This window comes from Eimeria tenella, genomic scaffold, assembly GCF_000499545.2.
Source record: "Eimeria tenella Houghton genomic scaffold, Eth_scaff38, whole genome shotgun sequence".
Classification (NCBI taxonomy): domain Eukaryota; phylum Apicomplexa; class Conoidasida; order Eucoccidiorida; family Eimeriidae; genus Eimeria; species Eimeria tenella.
Genome location: NW_013543302.1, coordinates 37,564 through 56,034, shown reverse-complemented (window position 1 = coordinate 56,034; position 18,471 = coordinate 37,564). Strand labels below are relative to the sequence as shown.

General features: G+C 51.0%; 5 protein-coding genes across 5 annotated transcripts in view; 3 read left to right on the top strand and 2 right to left on the bottom strand.

Moving 5' to 3' along the window:
- The window catches only part of ETH_00014670 (Single-stranded DNA-binding protein, related), a gene marked incomplete at both ends in the record, with an annotated part of 2,875 nt that extends 1,760 nt beyond the window's left edge, over positions 1-1,115 (bottom strand). Inside the window, 2 exons of the mRNA XM_013376603.1 lie at positions 311-439; positions 789-1,115. Of these exons, the coding sequence (XP_013232057.1) occupies positions 311-439; positions 789-1,115 (456 nt within the window). The remainder of the gene's footprint in view (positions 1-310; positions 440-788) is intronic.
- Positions 1,116-3,663: 2,548 nt separating this feature from the next.
- On the top strand, positions 3,664-6,299 carry ETH_00014665 (uncharacterized protein; the record flags this gene model as incomplete). The annotated part of the gene is made up of 8 exons (XM_013376602.1): positions 3,664-3,702; positions 3,976-4,055; positions 4,116-4,198; positions 4,381-4,433; positions 4,626-4,698; positions 4,967-5,092; positions 5,590-5,642; positions 5,931-6,299. 8 exons carry the CDS (start codon positions 3,664-3,666, stop codon positions 6,297-6,299), a joined length of 876 nt encoding a protein of 291 aa, XP_013232056.1.
- Positions 6,300-7,772: 1,473 nt separating this feature from the next.
- ETH_00014660 (uncharacterized protein) lies at positions 7,773-10,586 on the bottom strand (the record flags this gene model as incomplete). The annotated part of the gene is made up of 7 exons (XM_013376601.1): positions 7,773-7,864; positions 8,120-8,243; positions 8,719-8,770; positions 9,452-9,480; positions 9,608-9,660; positions 9,762-9,908; positions 10,238-10,586. The coding sequence occupies 7 exons, from the start codon at positions 10,584-10,586 to the stop codon at positions 7,773-7,775; spliced, it is 846 nt and encodes a 281-aa protein (XP_013232055.1).
- An 811-nt stretch (positions 10,587-11,397) lies between these two features.
- ETH_00014655 (translin, putative) lies at positions 11,398-13,156 on the top strand (the record flags this gene model as incomplete). Its single annotated transcript, XM_013376600.1, has 4 exons — positions 11,398-11,504; positions 11,863-12,011; positions 12,224-12,419; positions 12,886-13,156. 4 exons carry the CDS (start codon positions 11,398-11,400, stop codon positions 13,154-13,156), a joined length of 723 nt encoding a protein of 240 aa, XP_013232054.1.
- A 3,013-nt stretch (positions 13,157-16,169) lies between these two features.
- ETH_00014650 (uncharacterized protein) lies at positions 16,170-17,765 on the top strand (the record flags this gene model as incomplete). Its single annotated transcript, XM_013376599.1, has 3 exons — positions 16,170-16,724; positions 17,185-17,427; positions 17,664-17,765. 3 exons carry the CDS (start codon positions 16,170-16,172, stop codon positions 17,763-17,765), a joined length of 900 nt encoding a protein of 299 aa, XP_013232053.1.
- Between the last annotated feature and the right edge of the window lie 706 nt (positions 17,766-18,471).

Sequence of the window (18,471 nt, the reverse complement as noted above, 5' to 3'; positions counted from 1 at the left end):
GGCAGCAGCTGCTGCAGCTGCCGCATCCCGCAGCAGCAGCAGCCGCAGCGCCGCGGGCCCCTGGTGGGCAGCCGCCGCTGCCGCAGCACCGCAGCGCCGCAGCGAGCAGCAGCAGCAGCAGCAGCAGCTGCAGCAGCTGCAGAAGGAGTAAAAGGAATCGAAAAGAAGGGAAAAAAGAGTCAAAAGAAAGGAAAGAAAGGGCTCGAAGAGAAGGACAGAAAGGAATCAAGAAGAGGCAACGAAAGGAGTCCAGAAGAAGCAAAGAAGGAGCCAAAGAAAGAAAGAAAATAAAAAAGAAGACACAAAGCACCTTGTCGCGCCACTGCTCCGAAGTGGCCAAAGAGAAAGAGGCCATGCGGTCGCCGCTGGGCAGCTGCCGCACTTCGGGCTCTAAGCCCACGCGGCCAATGAGTGTCACTCTGTTGACGGAGCGTTCGGCCTGAAATGAACAAAAAAGAAGTCCATTTGAAGACTATTTTGACTCAAATTCTGCAACGGGGCCCCACTGGAGGGCCCCCAGGGGGCCCCAGGGGCCCCCAGGCCCGGCCTGGCTCAAGAAATGAAGGCTGGGGGGCAGCTGGAAGCAGCAAAAGAAAGAAAGCTGAAAGTTGAATTTGCTGGAGGGCTCTGGGGGCCCCCGGGAGGGCGGCAGCTCCCGGCTCGTACAGTTCAGCTGCAGCAGCAGCCTTGCAGGGGGAAACAGCAGCAGCAGCAGCAACTGCAGCAACAGCAGCAGCTGCAGCAACAGCAGCAACCGGCAGAAACGTTGCACAGTGAAGCAAGCTCACCAGCAGTATGGGGCCCCCATTCCCCCCCCCGGCGTCTCCTTCTGCCTTCAGGGGTGCAGCAGAGACCCTTTTTGTTCTAAGAGGAATTCGCCCGGAGGCGCTGAGGCCGCGGCCGCCGTCAGATCCCAGCAGTCTGCTGCAGCCGGGGCGCTGGGGGGCCCCGTCTCGAGCTGCGGCCGGGCAAAGAGGCCCTTTCCAGCTGCTGCTGAGTTGGGGGGAGACAGAGAAAGCATTGGAGAAGAGGTGAGCCGCCGGCAGCGCGAGGATCAGCCCGAACACACACGCGAACACAGCCGCGGGCCCACAGGCCCCACCGCGCCTCGGCATAATGCGGCGGGCAGCTTGAGCCAGTAGAAAACCCCAAAGTAATTAAAAACAACTTTTAATGCTCAGGTAAGGGGATTAGTCGAGCCGGAAACGAAGGAGGCCCGAGAACGAGCACGCATCGATGCTCCGCCGCAGCCGCCCATACACTCCCAGGGATACTCTGCTGGAGCCTGAAGGATAACTAAAAAACGCTCAAAATCTCAATCTTTTCCCTTTTTAAGCCCTTTCCGCATGGACAGGGTTAAACAAAGAGAGGCTGCGGGCTCGCCTGCCGCCGCCGAGATGTCTTCCTTGTACACGCAGAACACCCCTGATCTCGCCTGATAACTATGAATTGTCCGACGAAACTTCTGGAAAACGAACACTAATTATTCGGATTATTATTTTTATATGCAGGGTAGCCGAAACTAGAGAAAAGACGCCCTGAAAGAAGGGCTTTCCTCGCATCCTCCGTCGCCTCTTCCCAAACAGCCTGATGTCTTGCAAATCATGTTTGTCGCTACACACAACTCTTTCTTACTTTCTCTCTGCTTTTTTGTGTCGAATTTGTGTCGATTTGGCTTCTTTTGTCCCACAGCTTCGTCTCTTCTCCCGCCGCAGGAGGTGCTCGGTGGCTTCATGCCTGCAGGTGTTGCTAGCAGCTTTCGTGATTGTGTCTCTGCGGATCTTTGCTGCTTCTCCTCCTCTCTTTTCTGCTTCACGTGTGAAGTTTCGGACAATCTCCTCTACTCCGCCATTTTGGCCTTCGCCTCCCGGTAGTGGAGGAGCATTCAGCCGATGGCCAGCTGCAACAGCAGCAGGAGCTTCTGCTGCTGCTGCTGCTACTGCTCCAGCAGCATCATCTCCTGCTGCTGGCGCTACTTTTCTGTATAAGCTTTGAACTGGCCGTAGAAGCAGCAGCAGGGGTCGCTGCACAGTTTGGTAGGGAGGTTCGTTTGGAGTTTCCCCAATTAGGGCTATTATTTAATATTCATAAAGAAGCTAATTAGGGCTACTGTTTAATACTGATAAAGAAGAAAAATGAATGCAGCAAAGTGCACGTGGCCCAAAGAACAAAACTGAAAGATCTGTTAGATTGCGATTGCACAAAAGTGTCTCATGTGCTCCCAGCCTGCGAAGCTGCTGCCTAGGAATAGCTATTTGATCATTTGAAACATCCCTAAAGGGCCGCAGCAGCAGCAGCAGCTTTTTCTGCTGCTGCTGCTGGTGTTGCTGCTGACTAAAGGCCGCTGCTGCCGCAGTGACACAAAGGTGCAGCGTGGTCCCCAAGAAGGCGCTGTGTAGGTGCAACACCCATAGCAGCAAACTGCAGCAGCAATTTGGCCTCTAGGGTGCAGCAGCACTTGAAAGCAGCGGCTGCTTCGCAGCCTTTGCCCGTTTTGCTGCAGCTCGAGTAGCTGAAGGTGCTTTTGCTGTTGCTGAAGCAGCGCTGCTGCGGCTAGAGTTACCCTGAAGAACTTTTACTGCGTTTTTGGGGCTGCCAAGTTTCTTTTTTTTGGGTTTAAGGCTTTCAAGGCCGTTAAAGCTGGCGGTTCACCACTGGTCCAATCTGCTGCTGCTGCTGCTGCTGCTGCTGGCCACCGCTTCCTTGACTCTCCATAGGGCCTCTAAAGCCACTGGGAGCCTCTGCTGAGATTTCCTAAGTTCCAGAAGTTATTTTCCTTTTCATTTGTGTCTCTGCAGCTAGCTATTTGCTGTCTGCTGCTGCTGGCTGGCATTACTGTGCTTCGAGGGTTTCTGGCCTTCGCTCATTACCTGATATTTGCTGTCCTGCTGCTTTCCGTTATTTTTAGCATTAAGACGAACAAGCAGCAGCAAAAGACGCAACAGCAGCAGCAGCGGCTCGCCGAAACAGCTTTGCAGACACTGAAAAGACCTGACGATAAGCTGCAGGAGCAGCTTATCAATGCGATAATGCAGCAGCAGCAGCAGCAAGTCAGTTGCAGTAGGCTCTATGCACAGAAAGCCTCCCTCTTCTGCTTTTTACGCGCACAAACTGCAGAAGGCAAACAGGAACGGAGAACAAGTTCATTTGTGCTGCTGCAGAACAGCACATCATCGGGTTCCCGCAGAATCTTCAGAGGCATTTACGAAAATGGCTGCGAGAGCAACAAAAGAAGGGCAGAGAAATAAGCATGTGAACATATTGGACAGCAGCAAGTTAACTGTGTTGTTTGTAATATCAGTAATGGCAAGCAGACCCTAGCAGGGTCTTGCGGAGCGCAGTAACTGGAGGAGTCTTTGAGGAATCTTAGTGCTGAATTGCACTGAAATAGAATAATTAAAATCGAGAATATTGAATTTAGTTGCAGTTCGATGGAACGGCGAGGAGGGAACAGCAGCGGGGAACTTCAGCGATCAGTTGTCGGCCCACAGTGGCTGGCTGCCGTTGTTTCCAGCGGCGACAAACAAACAAAGGACTTTGTTTTTATTTAAATTCCGGCAAACGTCTTAATTTATCGAGTTCTGTCACTTTGCAAATACTTGGAGAACGTTTGCGTATTTTTCTTGTCAACGGGGCGCGCTACAAGATCCTCGACGGGTTACGATGTTGTACGTCATTGAAAATGTTGAGGAGGAGATAGAAGTGAGCAATTAATACCCCTCACATCCGACGCAACAGCACACTAGTCTGTTTCGTAGTGCAATTGTGGCATTTGGGGCTCATTATATTCGAATTCCGTTCAACTTGAGCAGTGAAAATGTGGGGAAGCTGCTCTGCCGCGCAGTAGAGGTCCACAGGCAGCCCATACGGCCTCGCCTCTCGCCCCAGCGACGAGCGCCCTTTGCACTGCTACTGTGGGGCTCGGGACTTTAAGCTTTGCAGGAGAAAGCTGCTCTTTTTGTCCTTTTCCTTCAGCAGTGGTGTACCTTAGAGTACAAACACATCAGCGAGACTGTGGGCCCTTCCCGGGCCATTTTCACCAGCGTTCCCACGAGGTGACTGCAGCAAACTTCTTTCCTCTCCTTCACTGGCTGCGCCTTTGTGTGCTGCTATAGGCGTGGCTTGCCGCTGCCTCTGTCTGCCCTCCGCAGGCAACTCGCGGACCTCCAGGCGCAGCTGAGGGCGCGGGTGCTGCCGGGTAAGAAGCCACCAGTTTCTTTATTGTGTAATAAAAGATCAAATGGTTTAATTCTGGCTATTTAGTGGGGGCTGCGGGGCATCTTTGGGGGCTGGGCGAGCGACTCCGCTGCAGTTCCCGGGCCCCTCGTTCACCCTCTTCGCCGGCCTTCTTTGTCTCCTTTTCTTTCTCTGTTCTCTCAGACTCAGCAGACACTCTCGAGGAACTCAATTGGGACAGAGTTCTTCTGCTAGATGTCAGTGCGCGGCGGCGCAGCGAAAAGATGCATATCTGCACACAGCCGAGCGGCGACTCGCAGCAGCTTTCCTATTTCTTGAAAACGGGGGCGAACACGGGAAAATTCGCATTTATTTCAGCTCAATTTACACTAATATTTAATAATATTACATACATTAATCCAATTAACTGAATTTTCCCTTTCACGCAGATGGACGCGGACCAAGAGCTCACTGTCGCCGACGCAGACCGCTTCGACGCCGTGCTCGTTGGAGGCATTTTAGGTGAGTCCTCTTGAGCTTCTCAGGACATTAGCTGCAGCAGCAGCAGCAGCGGGAAGTAGCGAGCTAAGGCTCACAGCAGCTGCTGCGGCTGCTGCAGCAGCGGCTGCAGCACCTGCTGCAGCAGCCGTTGCAGCCCGTTGCCGGGGCCAGCTGCAGCAGCAGCCGTTTCAGCCGAGCTGCCGCAGCAGCCCCTTTAGCAGCTTCTGGATCCCGCTGCTGCAGCAGCTGCTGCAGCAGGCCGACGGCTCCGTTTGCTGCTGCGGCGCAGGGAATGTGCCTTCTGACGACAGAACTGCTGAAGTCCGGAAGCTGCGGCTGTCTCACGCGAGGCACTTGGGGCCTTTGCAGATGACCACCAACACGGCTGTCTTGGTCTCGAAGATCATTTTGGAGGGCAAGTGCTTTACAAGCTGCTGCTGCTGCTGCTGCTGCTGCAGCTGCTGCTGCTGCTGCTGCAGCTGCTGCAGCTGCTGCAGCTGCAGCAGCAGACTCTCTGCTGCTGGGGCAGGCAGAAGCAGGCAGCCCGCGACCCGCTGCTACTACCTTGCTGTTGCCTTGCTGCTGCTTCGCTGCTGCTTTGCTACTGCTTTGCTGCTGCTTTGCTGCTGCTTTGCTGCTGCAGTGCCCTCGGGCGCGCGTTTGCTGCTTCTGTTGCTGCCAGCAACGCAGTGTAGGGTTAAAGTGATGCAGAAATTCACATTTTGCCTTATTTTTGCATTATGAAATGATTTTTAGGGTTTTTTTTACAATATTAAATGCTTTTTAAAGGCCTTTTGCATTATTAAGTGCTTTTTAAAGGTTTATTGCATTATTAAATGCTTTTTAAAAGACTTTTTGCACTATTAAATGCATTTAAAGATACTTTTGACTGGAACTTCGTTTTCTGTGCAGACAAAGTTTCCCTCAAAGACATCCCAATGGTGGACGAGCCCGAAATCCCCGCAGTGAGAAAGCCAGTGCTTGGCAGGCGAATTCAAATTCAAAAATAAATATAAATATAAATATAAATAAATAGAAATAGAAATAGAAATATAAGCATAAACATAAACATAAATATAAATAATGAATAAAAATAATAAATAAAAGTGCAAATATAAGCGTGAATGTGCGCCACTGCGTTCGCCTCTGCATTTCATGTGCCGTTGCCGCCGCATGCAAATTGTTTTAATTTTAATTTCTTTTTTGCATTTATTTTTTTGATTTTTGTTTTCATCTTTTTGGTTTTCCCGCAGGGCCCCAACTCCAAGGAGTCGCTGGTGCTGCCGTTTCGCTACGTGGCCAAAAGTTATTTGACGAAAAGTGAAAGTGATAAAAGTGAGGCTTCGCAGCTTCCCCTGTCTGAGGTGTACAGACAGCTGGGTAGTACAGCGTCAGAGCATGCGTTCCAGCTTCATTCCTTTTCCTTTTTTCTTTTTTCTTTTTCTACACTCAGACACCCCAATTTTGCCCGAAGGCCTGCTGCCTTTCCTTATGGAAAGCGCCAATTCCCCGCTGCTGTAGCAGCAGCAGCAGCAGCAGAAGACCTGCTGCAGCAGCAGCAGGAGAGCGCCCGAGCAGCCTCAAGGAGTGCAGCAAATGCCCATATGAATATGATGATTTGAATGACCCATAGTTCACGCAGTGCCCCCTGCAGCAGATTGGAAAGGGCTTTGCTGCAGCAGCAGCAGCAGCAAAAAGCCCCGCCAAAGGAGAAGCTGCGCAGCTGGGCGGGGCTGCTGCTTCCCGCTGCAGCAGCAGCTGAAGGGCGGCGAAGCTTCAGCTGCTCCCGTATTTGTAAGTTGGAATGCCCAGCAGCAGCAGCAGCAGCAGCAACTAGCGAGCCAGGGGGCTGCTGCTTCCATCAAGTCCATTTGCAAAAATTAAAAGTTTTGTTTCCGCCTTAGAAGCATTTTGAAAGATTTGGTGGGGCCCCAGCGGCCCGAAAGAGCTTCGCCGCCGCTGCCAGCAGCCGTCACTCCAGCACGGGGTACCTGCCAGCTGCAGCAGCAGCAGCAGCAGCAGCAGCAGCAGGGCCCCGCGGCGCCAGGAATTAGTTCTTGAATTTCCCCAAGTCCGAAAAGACTCACCTGCAGCGCCCCGCAGCAGCCGTGCTGCTGCAGCAGCAAAGGCCCCGGGGCCCTGGGGGCCCTGGGGGCCCTGGGGGGCCCCCCAGAAGGCCGCAGCGGGGCAGTGGACTCTGCACAGCTTTTTCAACATTTCTTTTTGTGGCAAAGTCATCGCCTTCCAGTTCTGCGGCTTGTGGCACGCCCCTGCAGCGGCGGCGCCGTCGGGGTGTACGTACACTCCAAAAGCCCGCGGCCGCCTCACCTCTGTAGCTCGGGCCCGGCTCGCACCAGCCTGAGGGAAGTCACTTTTATTATTTTGGGACTTTAGGTGGACTAAATGAGGCTAGGTCCCAAGTCGAGGGCTCAGGCGCATGCAAAACCAACTATTGCATGCACAAGCCAACAGTTGCATGCAGAGATGAACAGTTGCATGCAGAGACCAACAATTGCATGCAAAACAAACACTTGCATGCAGAGCAAACAACTGCACGCAAAACAAACAACTGCATCCAAAACAAATAACTGCATGCAGAACAAACAACTGCATGCAAAACAAACAACTGCATGCAAAACAAAAACTTGCATGCAAAACAAACAACTGCATGCAAAACAAGCAACTGCATGCAAAAGAAGAACTTGCGTGCAAATTCGCTTTCTGTGGCGCACCTGTCTTGGAGCCGACTGGGTGCCACTCCTGGGGGCACTGTGAACAGTCTTCTGGGGCTTGACCTGCAGCAGAAAAAGCAATGAGTCCGCGCTGCTGCTGCTGCTGCTGCTGCTGCTGCTGCAGTTGGGAGCTGGAGACGCACCGAGGCAGGGCCAGCTGAGGCTGCAGAGGCGCGCGGCGTCTGTGCGTGGAGTTGAGGTGTACGTACACCTGAGAGCCGCGGCCGCGGCGCGAGGAAGCCAACCTTTCCTTTCCTCTTCCGTCATAAAATCAAAATGTCTTCTTTCCGGGCAGGCCTGCGAGGCCCCGTAGCCTGCGGGTTCGTCGCTGCAGCTCTTTTGTCTTCGCCGAATTTCCGAATTTCAAAACTCGCCTTCGGGAGCTTCGCACAGCGCTGAGTCCATCAGGTTTCGCCAGCCCAGGGGGCAGGGGGCTGCGAAGTAGTCCTGAGTGCCTGCGGGGAGAAATCAACAAGAAAAAGCTTTTAAATGGAGTTGAAAGAACTGTTTTAATATATTTAATTGCATGTTTTTAAATGTGCAAAAAGAACTGCATTTCGCGCCTCCCGCATGCGCACTGCGTGCACCTGCGCCTGTCCATACACCCGAAAAGATGCTTTCTCCACGAGCAATTAAAGTTGCACTTCCAGAAAAGCAAAAAGATCAATTAAATATAACGCAGAGACAGCTGCTGCTCCGCAGGGGCCTACAGGATCTCTGCGTGAAGTCCGACAGGCAGGGCCACGGGAGGCCCCAGGCCTTCGAAAGAGCCTCTCGGCCTTGTTGGCCCATTTCCTTCAACTCCCCAGAGTCCCGGTAGCCCCCCGTGTACCCCTGAGGCACCCACCAGCAGCAGCAGCAGCAGCAGCAGCAGCAGCAGCAGCAGCGATTGGCTCGAGTTGAAGGCTCTTGCTGCAGAAACGACTCACCTGCGGGGGCTGGCAAGTGCCCGAGGAGGCCTCGAAGCGCCAGGAGGAAGGGCAAGTGTGCGAAAAGTCTTTTTCTGTTTTTATTTATTTTTTATTTTTGAAATTAATTGCAAGTGAGCAGCAGCAGCCCACCGCAGGGCTCGTCCCGGCAGGGCCACTCCACTTGGCCTGGGGCGCGGGGCAGCAAAAAAACGGAATAAAATAAAAATAAAATAAAATAAATCCAATTCAATTTATTGCGAATTGCTTTTCGGCGGCTTGGGTGGACATACAGTTGGCAGAGAAATCCAACTTCTGCTCCTCCGTGAATCCGGAAAGGTTCTGAAGAGTTTCATTTTAATTTCTGAATTTAATTTTTGTTTTTTTATCCATAAGCTCACTTGGGAGGGCTCGCACTGCCCCAGGTAAGAGCTGTACATACAGTTGGGCTCTCTGCACAAAAAAAAATGAAATGGAAATTGAGCCTTACTTGGGGGCGACGCAGACTCCGGTGTATATCCAGTTCACTGAGATTGGCGATAATCATCAAAAGATGAAAAAAAATAAATAAAAACTTTTCAGAATTGCAGAATTCGCACAAGGGCATTCCGCTGCGAAGTTCCTGCCGCCCAGTGGTCCACAGCGGTCTCCCCGACATGACCAGTGGACCTTGCATTCTGGAGTTGGAGATAAAAGAATTAAATGCGTTGGAAGAGTTGGAAGCAGTTGAAACAAGAATTAAATAAATTCAAAAGACTTGAAACGCCGGCACCTTCTTCGATTCGGCGTTTACTGTCGCTGGACGCGCCCGCCTCAACGCGCTGTACAGACACCAGAAAGCAACCCAATTCAAGTCCTTTTCACTTTCAACTTTTCACTTTCAAAACTTTTCTTTTTTCACCATCAAGTGGGGACAGCCCCCAGCGTAGTCCTTCGGGGCCGCGCAGTTTGAACTGCCCTGGGCTTTCCAGCCCGCGGGGCACTGCGGGGAGTCTGCGATCGGGAAAATTGAAATAAATAAATGAATAAATAAATAAATAAATAAATAAATAATAAATAACAAATAAAATGAACAAATAAAATAAAATAGAAGATCTTTTGAGAAGTCCGCCACTTGAAAGGAAAGCTGCAGACCCACAGTCGCGGTCGCAGGTGTCTTCGGGCTGCAGCAAAAAGGAAATGAAGAGGAGTTTGCTGCTGCTGCAGTGCAGCAAAGTGGAAAGAACAAAACTTGCTGCTGCAGCAAAAGCAACTCGGAAATAGAGACAAGTGCCAGCAGCAGCAGCTCACGGGGGCGGGCACTGCGGCCGCGGCCTGTTGGATCTGCAGGCCTTTTGTGAAGTCTGAAAAACAAAAGTGCGAAGAGACTCTGAGGGGTCACCGCCGCGTCCTGCAGCCCCGCGGAGGTGTACGTACACCGCAGCGCCCGCAACGAAGTGCTCACGAACCTTCAAGGCCCAAGGGAGGTTCAGATTTAAAAGTGGAAGACTGAAGCTCGGCAGCTCCGCAGCGCCGAGTCCGCGGCCCCCGAGGCTGTTCAGCAGCGCCCCCAGCTGCGCGCCGCTGCGGCTGACGCCCTCTGAGGGGTCGACTGGAAAAGAAGTGGAAATCAAAATTGAAATTAAAATCAAAATCAAAATCAAAATTCAAAAATTCAAAAACCTACACACGGGGAAAGCTGCCACGGCCACCGGCGGCGACGCCGGCAGCGGCGCTGCAGCCGGCGGAGTGGCTGGGAAGGGCAGCTGCCCTTGCGACACATTTGGCAGTGCAGCAGCAGCAAACTGTCCGGGCGGCACTGCAGCAGCAGCAGCAGCTGCAGCAGCTGTAGCAGGTGCAGCAGCAGGGGCTCCCGTGGGCTTCTGCGCTGCTGCCGGCCAGTTGGGGGGGGCGGGAGAGAAATAAGGCAAAGTTAAAAACCTGGAATGGCTTCGGGGGCAAACTTGGAGGGCGGCCGGTCCAAGAGAGTCCCGTCCTTCATCTGCAAAGTGCCGTAGTGCAGATTCGGCTCGAAGGTCGCGGAAAGCGGCACTGAAGGGGCCTTTGGATGGACAGCCGCGCGGACTCCAACATCTGAAGAAGTTGGAATGGACCAAATAAGGCCAGGTTCGGCTAAGTGGACGGGCCGGCCCAAAGAGTCCAGCTGCAGCACGCCCGACGGCAGCAGGACCCGGACCGCTGCTGCTCCGCAACTCCGGAGGGAAAGCGACGGGAAATCAACCTTCGGCCCCGCCAAAAGGATAAATTTAACAAATAAAAAGACTTTCATGCTGACTCGTCTTTTTTCAAGCGGCTCCGCTCGCGGAAACCTTCAGTGGGAGGCACCTCGCGGGAGGTCACTGCGCATCGCTGAAGAGCTGTACATACACCTCAACGCCCGCTGAACAAAGCGAAGATTCACTGCTGCTAAAAAGGCCTCCCTAAACTTTGACTTCTTCATTAATGCTTTTTGGCTAAATCCAATTTATGTTTTAACTGTTTCGCTACTTGTGGGTTTCTTTGAGGTAACTACTTTGGTGTTTTCAAGGAAGCATTCGCAGCACGGCCGACAGGAGGTGAAGGCGTCTTGGATCACCCGGCTATTTAAATTGTTGGAAGCAAATTTTCAAGTTCAACAAATCTGGGATTGGAGGAAATTTATATATTTTTGGGAGTTAATGTCTCTAATTATTGGCGGATGATGAGGAAATGTCAATATCAGGGGCGGCGAGCAGAGTGGTCGTTGGGATTCTGGGGCTCGGCGCACCCTGCTGTGCAGCTGCAGAAGTCCCTTAGACACAAATTGTTATCTTTTAAATAACGATATTTGTTTGTTTTTAAAGAAATAAAAAGCAGGAGAAAGCTTGTGGCTGCCCGTCTCAGCGTAAGTACAGCGGGACACCACACGGAGGCTGGTTTGCAAGTCCCGAGAGTGCCGCCAACAGCTTTGCTTGTCTCTGCATGCATCTGGAGAGTTGCTGGGTCTTTAACTTGCAGTTTTTAATTCAAAAAGTTCCAAAAGTTCGAAAAATTCAAAAAGATTCAAAAAAATTCAAAAATAATTTCAAGTTTTTGCAAAAAGCTGCTCCAGTTTCGCCGCGATGGCCGCAGAGAATGCCCACGGGGTGGACCCGACGGACTTCCGGGAGATCATCGAAGAGTATGCGCGCGAAGACGCCATGAGAGAAGAACTAATTAAAAAAAGCAGGTAAATAAATAAATTAAATAAATAAATAAATAAATACATAAATACATAAATGAATAAATAAATACACACATAAATAAATGAATAAATAAATAAACAAATAAATAAATAGTGAATATGAAAAAAGAATTAAAAATTTGGCCCGAAACAGAAAGTGTTGAACACGCTCGAAATGGTGGAATCACAAGATAAAAGCTGAAACTGTGATGAATTAAAAAAGAAGTAATTAATTAATTAGTTAGTTAGTTAATTAATAACTTCAAAAGAGTTATTTGATAAAACTAAAACTATAACAAATTAAAGAAGAAATAAATAAATAAATAATGAATTGACGAATTAATGAATCAATTCTTTTGGCCAGGGAGGTGATCAAGCTGAGCAAACAAGCCATCTTTGCTCTCCACCGTAGAGACACCCCGGAGGCCCAGAGCCACCTCCAGATGGCCCAAAAAGTCTTCAATGAAAACATCTGGCCAATCACTGAAGAGCATCCGGCGCTGCGGCTGGCAGGTGGGCTGCTGCGGTGTCTGTACACCCCAGAGCAACGCCGCGCACACCCCAGCGCCCACTCGCCAGTCTTCAGTTAAAACATTTAAAGTCGTGTTTCCGCTCGGGCTCCAGACTGCTCTCCTCCCTCGACACACGCAGCCCCGCCGCAGCTAGGGTTTAGGGTTTAGGGTTTAGGGTTTAGGGTTTAGGGTTTAGGGTTTGTGGGGCAAAAGGCGCAGCCGGCGGGGGAGTCTTGGTGCCTGCAGGCATGCTCACGGGGGCCGTGGAGGAGTACGCGGAGGCCCGCATATTTTTGCATTTTCTTTTGCACAAAAGTTTATTAACTCGAAAAGAAATAAAAGAAATAAAAGAAATTCGAGTTGAAGAGTACTTGGGGGGGCTCATGGACTGCACGGGCGAGTTGAACAGGTCGGCTGCCGCCGCTGCTGCTGCTGCTGCTGCTGCTGCTGCTGCTGCTGCTGCTGCGGCTGCTGCTGTTCTGGAGCGAGCGGGAATTCAAATTAGTTTTGCAAATTTATTCGAAGTATTTGCGTCAATTCCATTACTTGGGTTAGTTTCTTGAAATGAATGAAAACGAATGCAGACAGAGGGCCGGTCGCGGCTGCAGTTGCGGATCTGCAGCAGCAGCCTCTGCGTGGCTCTCGCAGCGAGATGCGCAGCAGCAGCAGCAGCAGCAGCAGCAGCACTGCCGACTGGCACGAAAGTGCTGCACGTGCGTGAAGTGCGCGCGATCGGGCCTCGCCCGAGGCGCAAAACCGAGCCGAGCAAACTAAGAGTAGAGCAAAAGTGGAAGCAAAGCAAAAGAAAGCGAAACGAAACGAAAAAGAACAAAAAACGAACAAGTCGAACTCAGTTTGAAGTGCGCTGCGCGCAGATTCGCAGTGCTGCGCGCCACCGAAGGCCACCGCGCAGCAGTGCAGGAGTGCGCGGCGTTCGTTGCCGCCGTGCACGAACAAATGCTGCTGCTGGACCTGCGCAATTTGCCTCTCCGCAGAAAATATGACGCGTTGAAGTATTCCCAAAAGAGGCTCGAGGCGCTCGTGTACGAGCTCGCGCTCGCCAGCCGCATCGCCGGCCTCAAGCTGGCCTCCATGCTCGTGGAGCCCGAGCCCGAAACCCACGCGGAGCAGGCCCGCGACGCCTGACCGCCTGCTGCTGCTGCTGCTGCTGCTGCTGCTGCTGCTGGTGCACGCAGCTGCTGGTGAGCCCGCCGGGGGGCTTGGGGGTCTTCGTTTGTGGCTCGGCAGCAGGCAAGGGAGTGGGCAGTCGGCTAACGTGGCGGCGAATGTGCGAGGAAGGACTCAGTCGACTTTTTGAAATGCAACACGAAGCAAACAAATCGAAACGACAAGTCCCACTGCGTGCCAGGGGCGTACAAGACTCGCGAACAACGAAACTTGGAATTGGAAGAAGCTGGAAATGCAAATCTTGGAAGTTAAATGGTCAAATTAAATGCTGAAATGCGAAAGTTGTGAAATAAAATCACCAGCGAAGGTAGTGGGGGATAGCGAGGAGGACCTGGCGCAGCAAAATGGAGTCTGCACATGAGTGTGCATGTGCAAATGCGCATGCGGAAACATCTCTTTTTCTGTTTTCTGGAAGTCTGTACTGCCAGAACTGCATGCAGGTACATGCTTTTGAACAGAATATTCATTCATTTACATATTACCGAAGCAATGCATGCAAGAAGATGCACACAGAAGCACTTGTTCACACACTTTGGCGGGCAGCTTACTTTCTCTGCAAGCCAATTCTTTTCTCTGTTGCCTTTTACTTTACTTCCCAGAATTTCACAGACTGAAGAGCCCAATTGGGCCTTCCTGCGCAGCACGTTTCTGCACAAACTAGGGTCTAGGTTTCAGAGATTGGTGGTTCTTGAGGCCCCGAAAGTTGCTGCATGCATGCGCAGCAAAACAGGCACGAGAACTTCAGATTAATGGCGGTAGTTTCATGATATACAGCTTCACTTTAGGCGCTTAGTGTTGAGCCATTCGCTGTGGAGGTAGTCTACACTGCACAGTGAGCTGGGCTCGCCACTCCCCGTGGAATCCACAACGCATTCGACGATAATCGCGAGAATAATACCGTTAAATGCATTATAAATGAAGCATATTGGTATCTCTTGGTTTTTTTGCGGGGATCTGGTTTTTTATTTTGTTCCAAAAGCAGCAGTTTCATTTCGGGGGCCATCCGTATCTCTCAGACCCGATTTGTTTTCCCTCCGCGCACTCCACGCAGCTCACAATTTAAATTCTTTTGATTTAAAAATAACTCGTAATGGCTTTTACATCTTTTTTAATTCAGCTGCGATGGACCACCAAGCAGTTGGCTTTGTTTGGGCCAAACTCATAGACAGATGATGCCCGAAAAGTTGAATTTGGAAAACTTCGAAAACATTTGCACGGAAAATTTGTTCAATTTCCACCAACTATTAAACTTTGAAGCGGCTTTGTGTGTTTGCTGCAAATGGGGCAGCAAAGTTACTTAAGAAATGAAAATTAAAGAGATTTCGCAGGTCAAATTAAAGCAATGGATTCAGTTGTTGCCTCAAAGTGGAAATTGGTAAATGAGGACTGGCTGGGAAACAAAGTTCCGTGGTGGATGAGAGGCGTGGGGAGTGGTTTGTTGTCCACTAATTAATTGTTCTTCAACTAATCATATTAATTGGATTAAATAAAAGTATTTATTTGCAAAGTTCTTGAGGAAACTGCACAAAACTGAACTTCAGATTGGTGCTGCTTGCCAAGGAGCTGCAGACGGTGGGGCCCCCCACCCAATCTTCTTTTTTGAATGCAGCGAAATTCCTTTTGCACTAAAGTGCTGAGCAATTTGTCTCAAGTTCTGTTGATCTGTCCTCTTTGGCCTTTTAATTTCGTGCAAAGGAGACGAAAATGCCACAAAAAATGAAACTCTGTTCTCTTTTGCAAACTTGTTTGGCTGCAAATGCAGGAGAAAGCTGGTGCGGCCAGCCCACAGCGTGACAAGGAAAGCGGGCGAAGTGAATCTGCTGTGGATATATGGCTATAGCTATTTTATAGACCCGAGCATACATCTATGCAAGACCTCGCGGGGGCACAAATCGGGAAGAATCTGTCTTTTGTGGACCTGCATAGAACTCTCCACTTCACCTTTTAAATGTTCTGCAAATAATAAAGTTTGTATTTGATGGGTGCGGCTCCTGTAGCTCTGGTTGATCTCCACGGCTGGACTATCTGGGGTGTCGTGCTGATCGTGTTTTCATTCAGTTAGCTTCTCCACGCGTTGTTAGCTCAGAATAAGGGACAGTGCTTCAACATTGCGCCAAAAATAGTGAGAAAAGTCTAAAATAATAGTTCTTTTGGCTTTGTAATCTTCTTTTCTGTGTGTGCCATGCTGGCTGAGCTCTTCGTGTGCTGCGAGGCTGGGGGCGAGCGAGCAACGCGCAGCAGCGAGGGATCTACGCCTTCCTTACATCACAGCACTAAAAACTAAACGCCAAAAGGCAAATTTAATTCCAATTCAAGAAATAATGCGAATCCGCAGGAAGGTGAAGGGTAGAACTCCGATTGGCCCCTGTGCACGGCTTGCTGGCGCTCGATGATCCCACACAGCGTGAGGGCAAGAGGGCCAAAATAAGCCAGAAAGGCCGGAGTTAACTGGTGCATTTGGCTTTAAAAGAGGATTTTATAATAAAAATTAAATAAAGGAGAGTTGGTTTGTTGGAATGGCACTGAGTTTGCCCCGCTGATGGGCGCGCATCAAACGCTCGACAGCCGACACTGTATGGCGCTGCCGACACGTTGGTCCACCGTGGAAAGCTGCAATTTTCGAAGAGTTGGTTTTTTCCACCATCTCTAAACTATTCAAAGGCATTAAACTCGTGGGAATAACTTTCAAAAGTAGTGTTTACCTGGCCGCCGTGGTCGCGCTGATCCCTGCAGGCCCAGTTTTAGTTCCGCCTAGGGGCAGCAGATTTCTGCAGTTAGCCCTTTCCCCACTCTTTCAAAATCCGTCTCCTCCGTTAATTTACCTTTTTCTTGTAAAGCCTGTTTCGGATCTGGCTGAGAAGGCCTGCTGCGCGCCCCGTGTGGCTGCTGCTAGCTCCCGCTGCCGCTGCAGCTTGCGGGCTCCGAGGAGTGAATTTCCGGGGTTTCTCCCGGATTTTGGCCACAATTGGAAATGGGGGACTACAGCCGCAGCAGCAATGCATGCGAATTCGCCGGAGTGCCTTCAAACCGGCAGGGGCGGGGGCTGCCGCACCGGCGGCCGGGCACAGTGGCAGCAGCAGCAGCAGCAGACGCCGCAGGCATGCGCACGGGGCGCATAACAGAGCTGAACCAGCACACGCGGAAGCGCACAGACTGGCTGCACCGGAAGGGCCGCGAGTCCGCAGCATTTTCGCTGTGCGTGGACGAGGGCAGCAGCGCAGCAGCAGCTGCTGCTGCTGCAGCGCAGCCGCCAGTTTTGCAAAAGAAAAGCCAACTGCGGCACTGCGGAGTCAACGTGGAGGAGCAAAGGCGCCACTTCCAGACCCGCTGGAAACCCGTGGAGGGCAAAATGGCCTTCTGCACTGGCCGGCGAGAAGGCAGTGCTGCTGTTGAATGCGATTATGACTTCATCGACAGAGACAACACTTACCACACTTGGAAGCGAATGAACGAGGGCCAAAGGCACACTGGCTCCCACCTGCAGGCAAGCCTTTGCATGCACCTGCACGACTTGCACTTCGCTGCGGTCTCCGCTTTTCTTCCGCATTTCTCTCTTTAATTTGCCAAAGTTTCTCACTTTCTCACGAGTCCTTTTGCTGAGCTGCATTCTTTTTCCTGAGTTCGCCTTCTTTCTAATGTTTCCGAGATCGGCAGCGCAGCAGCCCCGCTCTGCGCTCCCCCAGCGAAACCAGAAAATATTAAACTCCTTCATTTGTAAAACAAACGAATAAAAAGTCTTTAAAGGACATTTATATGGAACTTGAGACGCTAATTTGCCACTTTTGGGCCTCAGAAACTTGAGCTTGGTGCATGTTCATGTTTCAGTTTGAATGCTTTCTAAAGCCGGTGAACTGCGGCAGTGTAAAGTGAAACCAGTGGCCAACTGGCACTTAAATGCTCAAATAAAAGAAATAAAAGGTTTATTTATGGTTTTAGAGGCCTGAGAAGCTCGAATTTGGGTCTTTTGTTCTGCTTTCTTGCTGCAGTTCGACCGGTTTCTCACTGTGGAAGAGTCCGCAGGCCGCAGCGACCGGCTGCCAGAAGTGCACAACAGGAATCCGCCGCTGCCGAACCTGGACGGCCCTTTTGAAAGGCCGCGGCCCCACGGGGGCAATTTAGACCGCACTTTTATGCCCCGCGAAGACGCGAAACGAAGCGACGACTACATTCAAAAAAACAAGAAAAGTGTTTCCAGCAAGAGCAGCCACCTGCAGCTCTCCACTCTGCACGTAAGCCCCGCAGAAGCTGCATTCAAAAAGGCCTCATAAGCCGAAATTATAAAACAATGCACGAGAGAAGCGCTGCAGGCTGCAGCGCAGGCTTTCAGTTTGCCCAGCCACTGGCGCGTAGCTGGCGGCAGCCACGGGCTGCTGCGCTGCGAATTAGGCGGCTACTTGTGCAGCAAAGCAACGCATTATAATTAATTTAAATAACTAAATTCTTATTTTTGCTGCTGCTGCTGCAGAACGTGACGGGAGTCGACTTTGGGGAAATGCGCCACGGGCTCAAAAGACACCCCTGCGAAGACCACGCCTTCGACTTCGTGTATCCCCCCTCTGCCTCTTGAGCAGCTAATTGTGTTTAATGCAGCATTTGGGAGGGAATTAATTCAACAAGAAGCAGCAGAAGTCCTGGATCTTTTGGGGAATGGTTTGTTCTTGAGCCACTTGCATGCACTACTACACACGAAAGCCCCGCAGACGCGGCCCAGGGTCGCTTCTCGTGGACTTAGCCGAATTATCTCTACTCAGTTTTGTTCTGTTTGCAAATATTGACCTCAGAAACTGCAGAGTGGGCTTTTATATTTGTCCACAGCCCCTGCGGCACTGCAGCAACACTGGCTGCTGCTGCTCGCGCGGCGCAGCAGCAGCAAACCCGCAGTGCGCCGCAGCACAGATTTGGAATTGCAGTTTAATAATTATTCCCACAAGAACATTTACGAATAAGTGCGTTTGCCCTTTATTTGAGGTGTACAGACACCTCACGACACCAAAGGCCACAGCTTTCCGTCCCGACCCGGCCACATCAATTCAAATCTATTTAATTGCTTTTTGCATCAAATCCAAAGAGCAAAACGGTCTCAGTCGAAATTACAAACCCTGAGATCAGCTCTGCTTGTAGAGCAGGAGCTGCGGGCGCAAATGCGTGCGCCTTTGGCCTCTCTTTGGTTTATTTCTATTTATTTGTTTTTGTTTATTTATTTCCCCAAACTTTGCCCAAGACCTTTCCCAAGCTACTACTAGCAGCTGGAGCCCGTGGGGGCCTGCACCTGC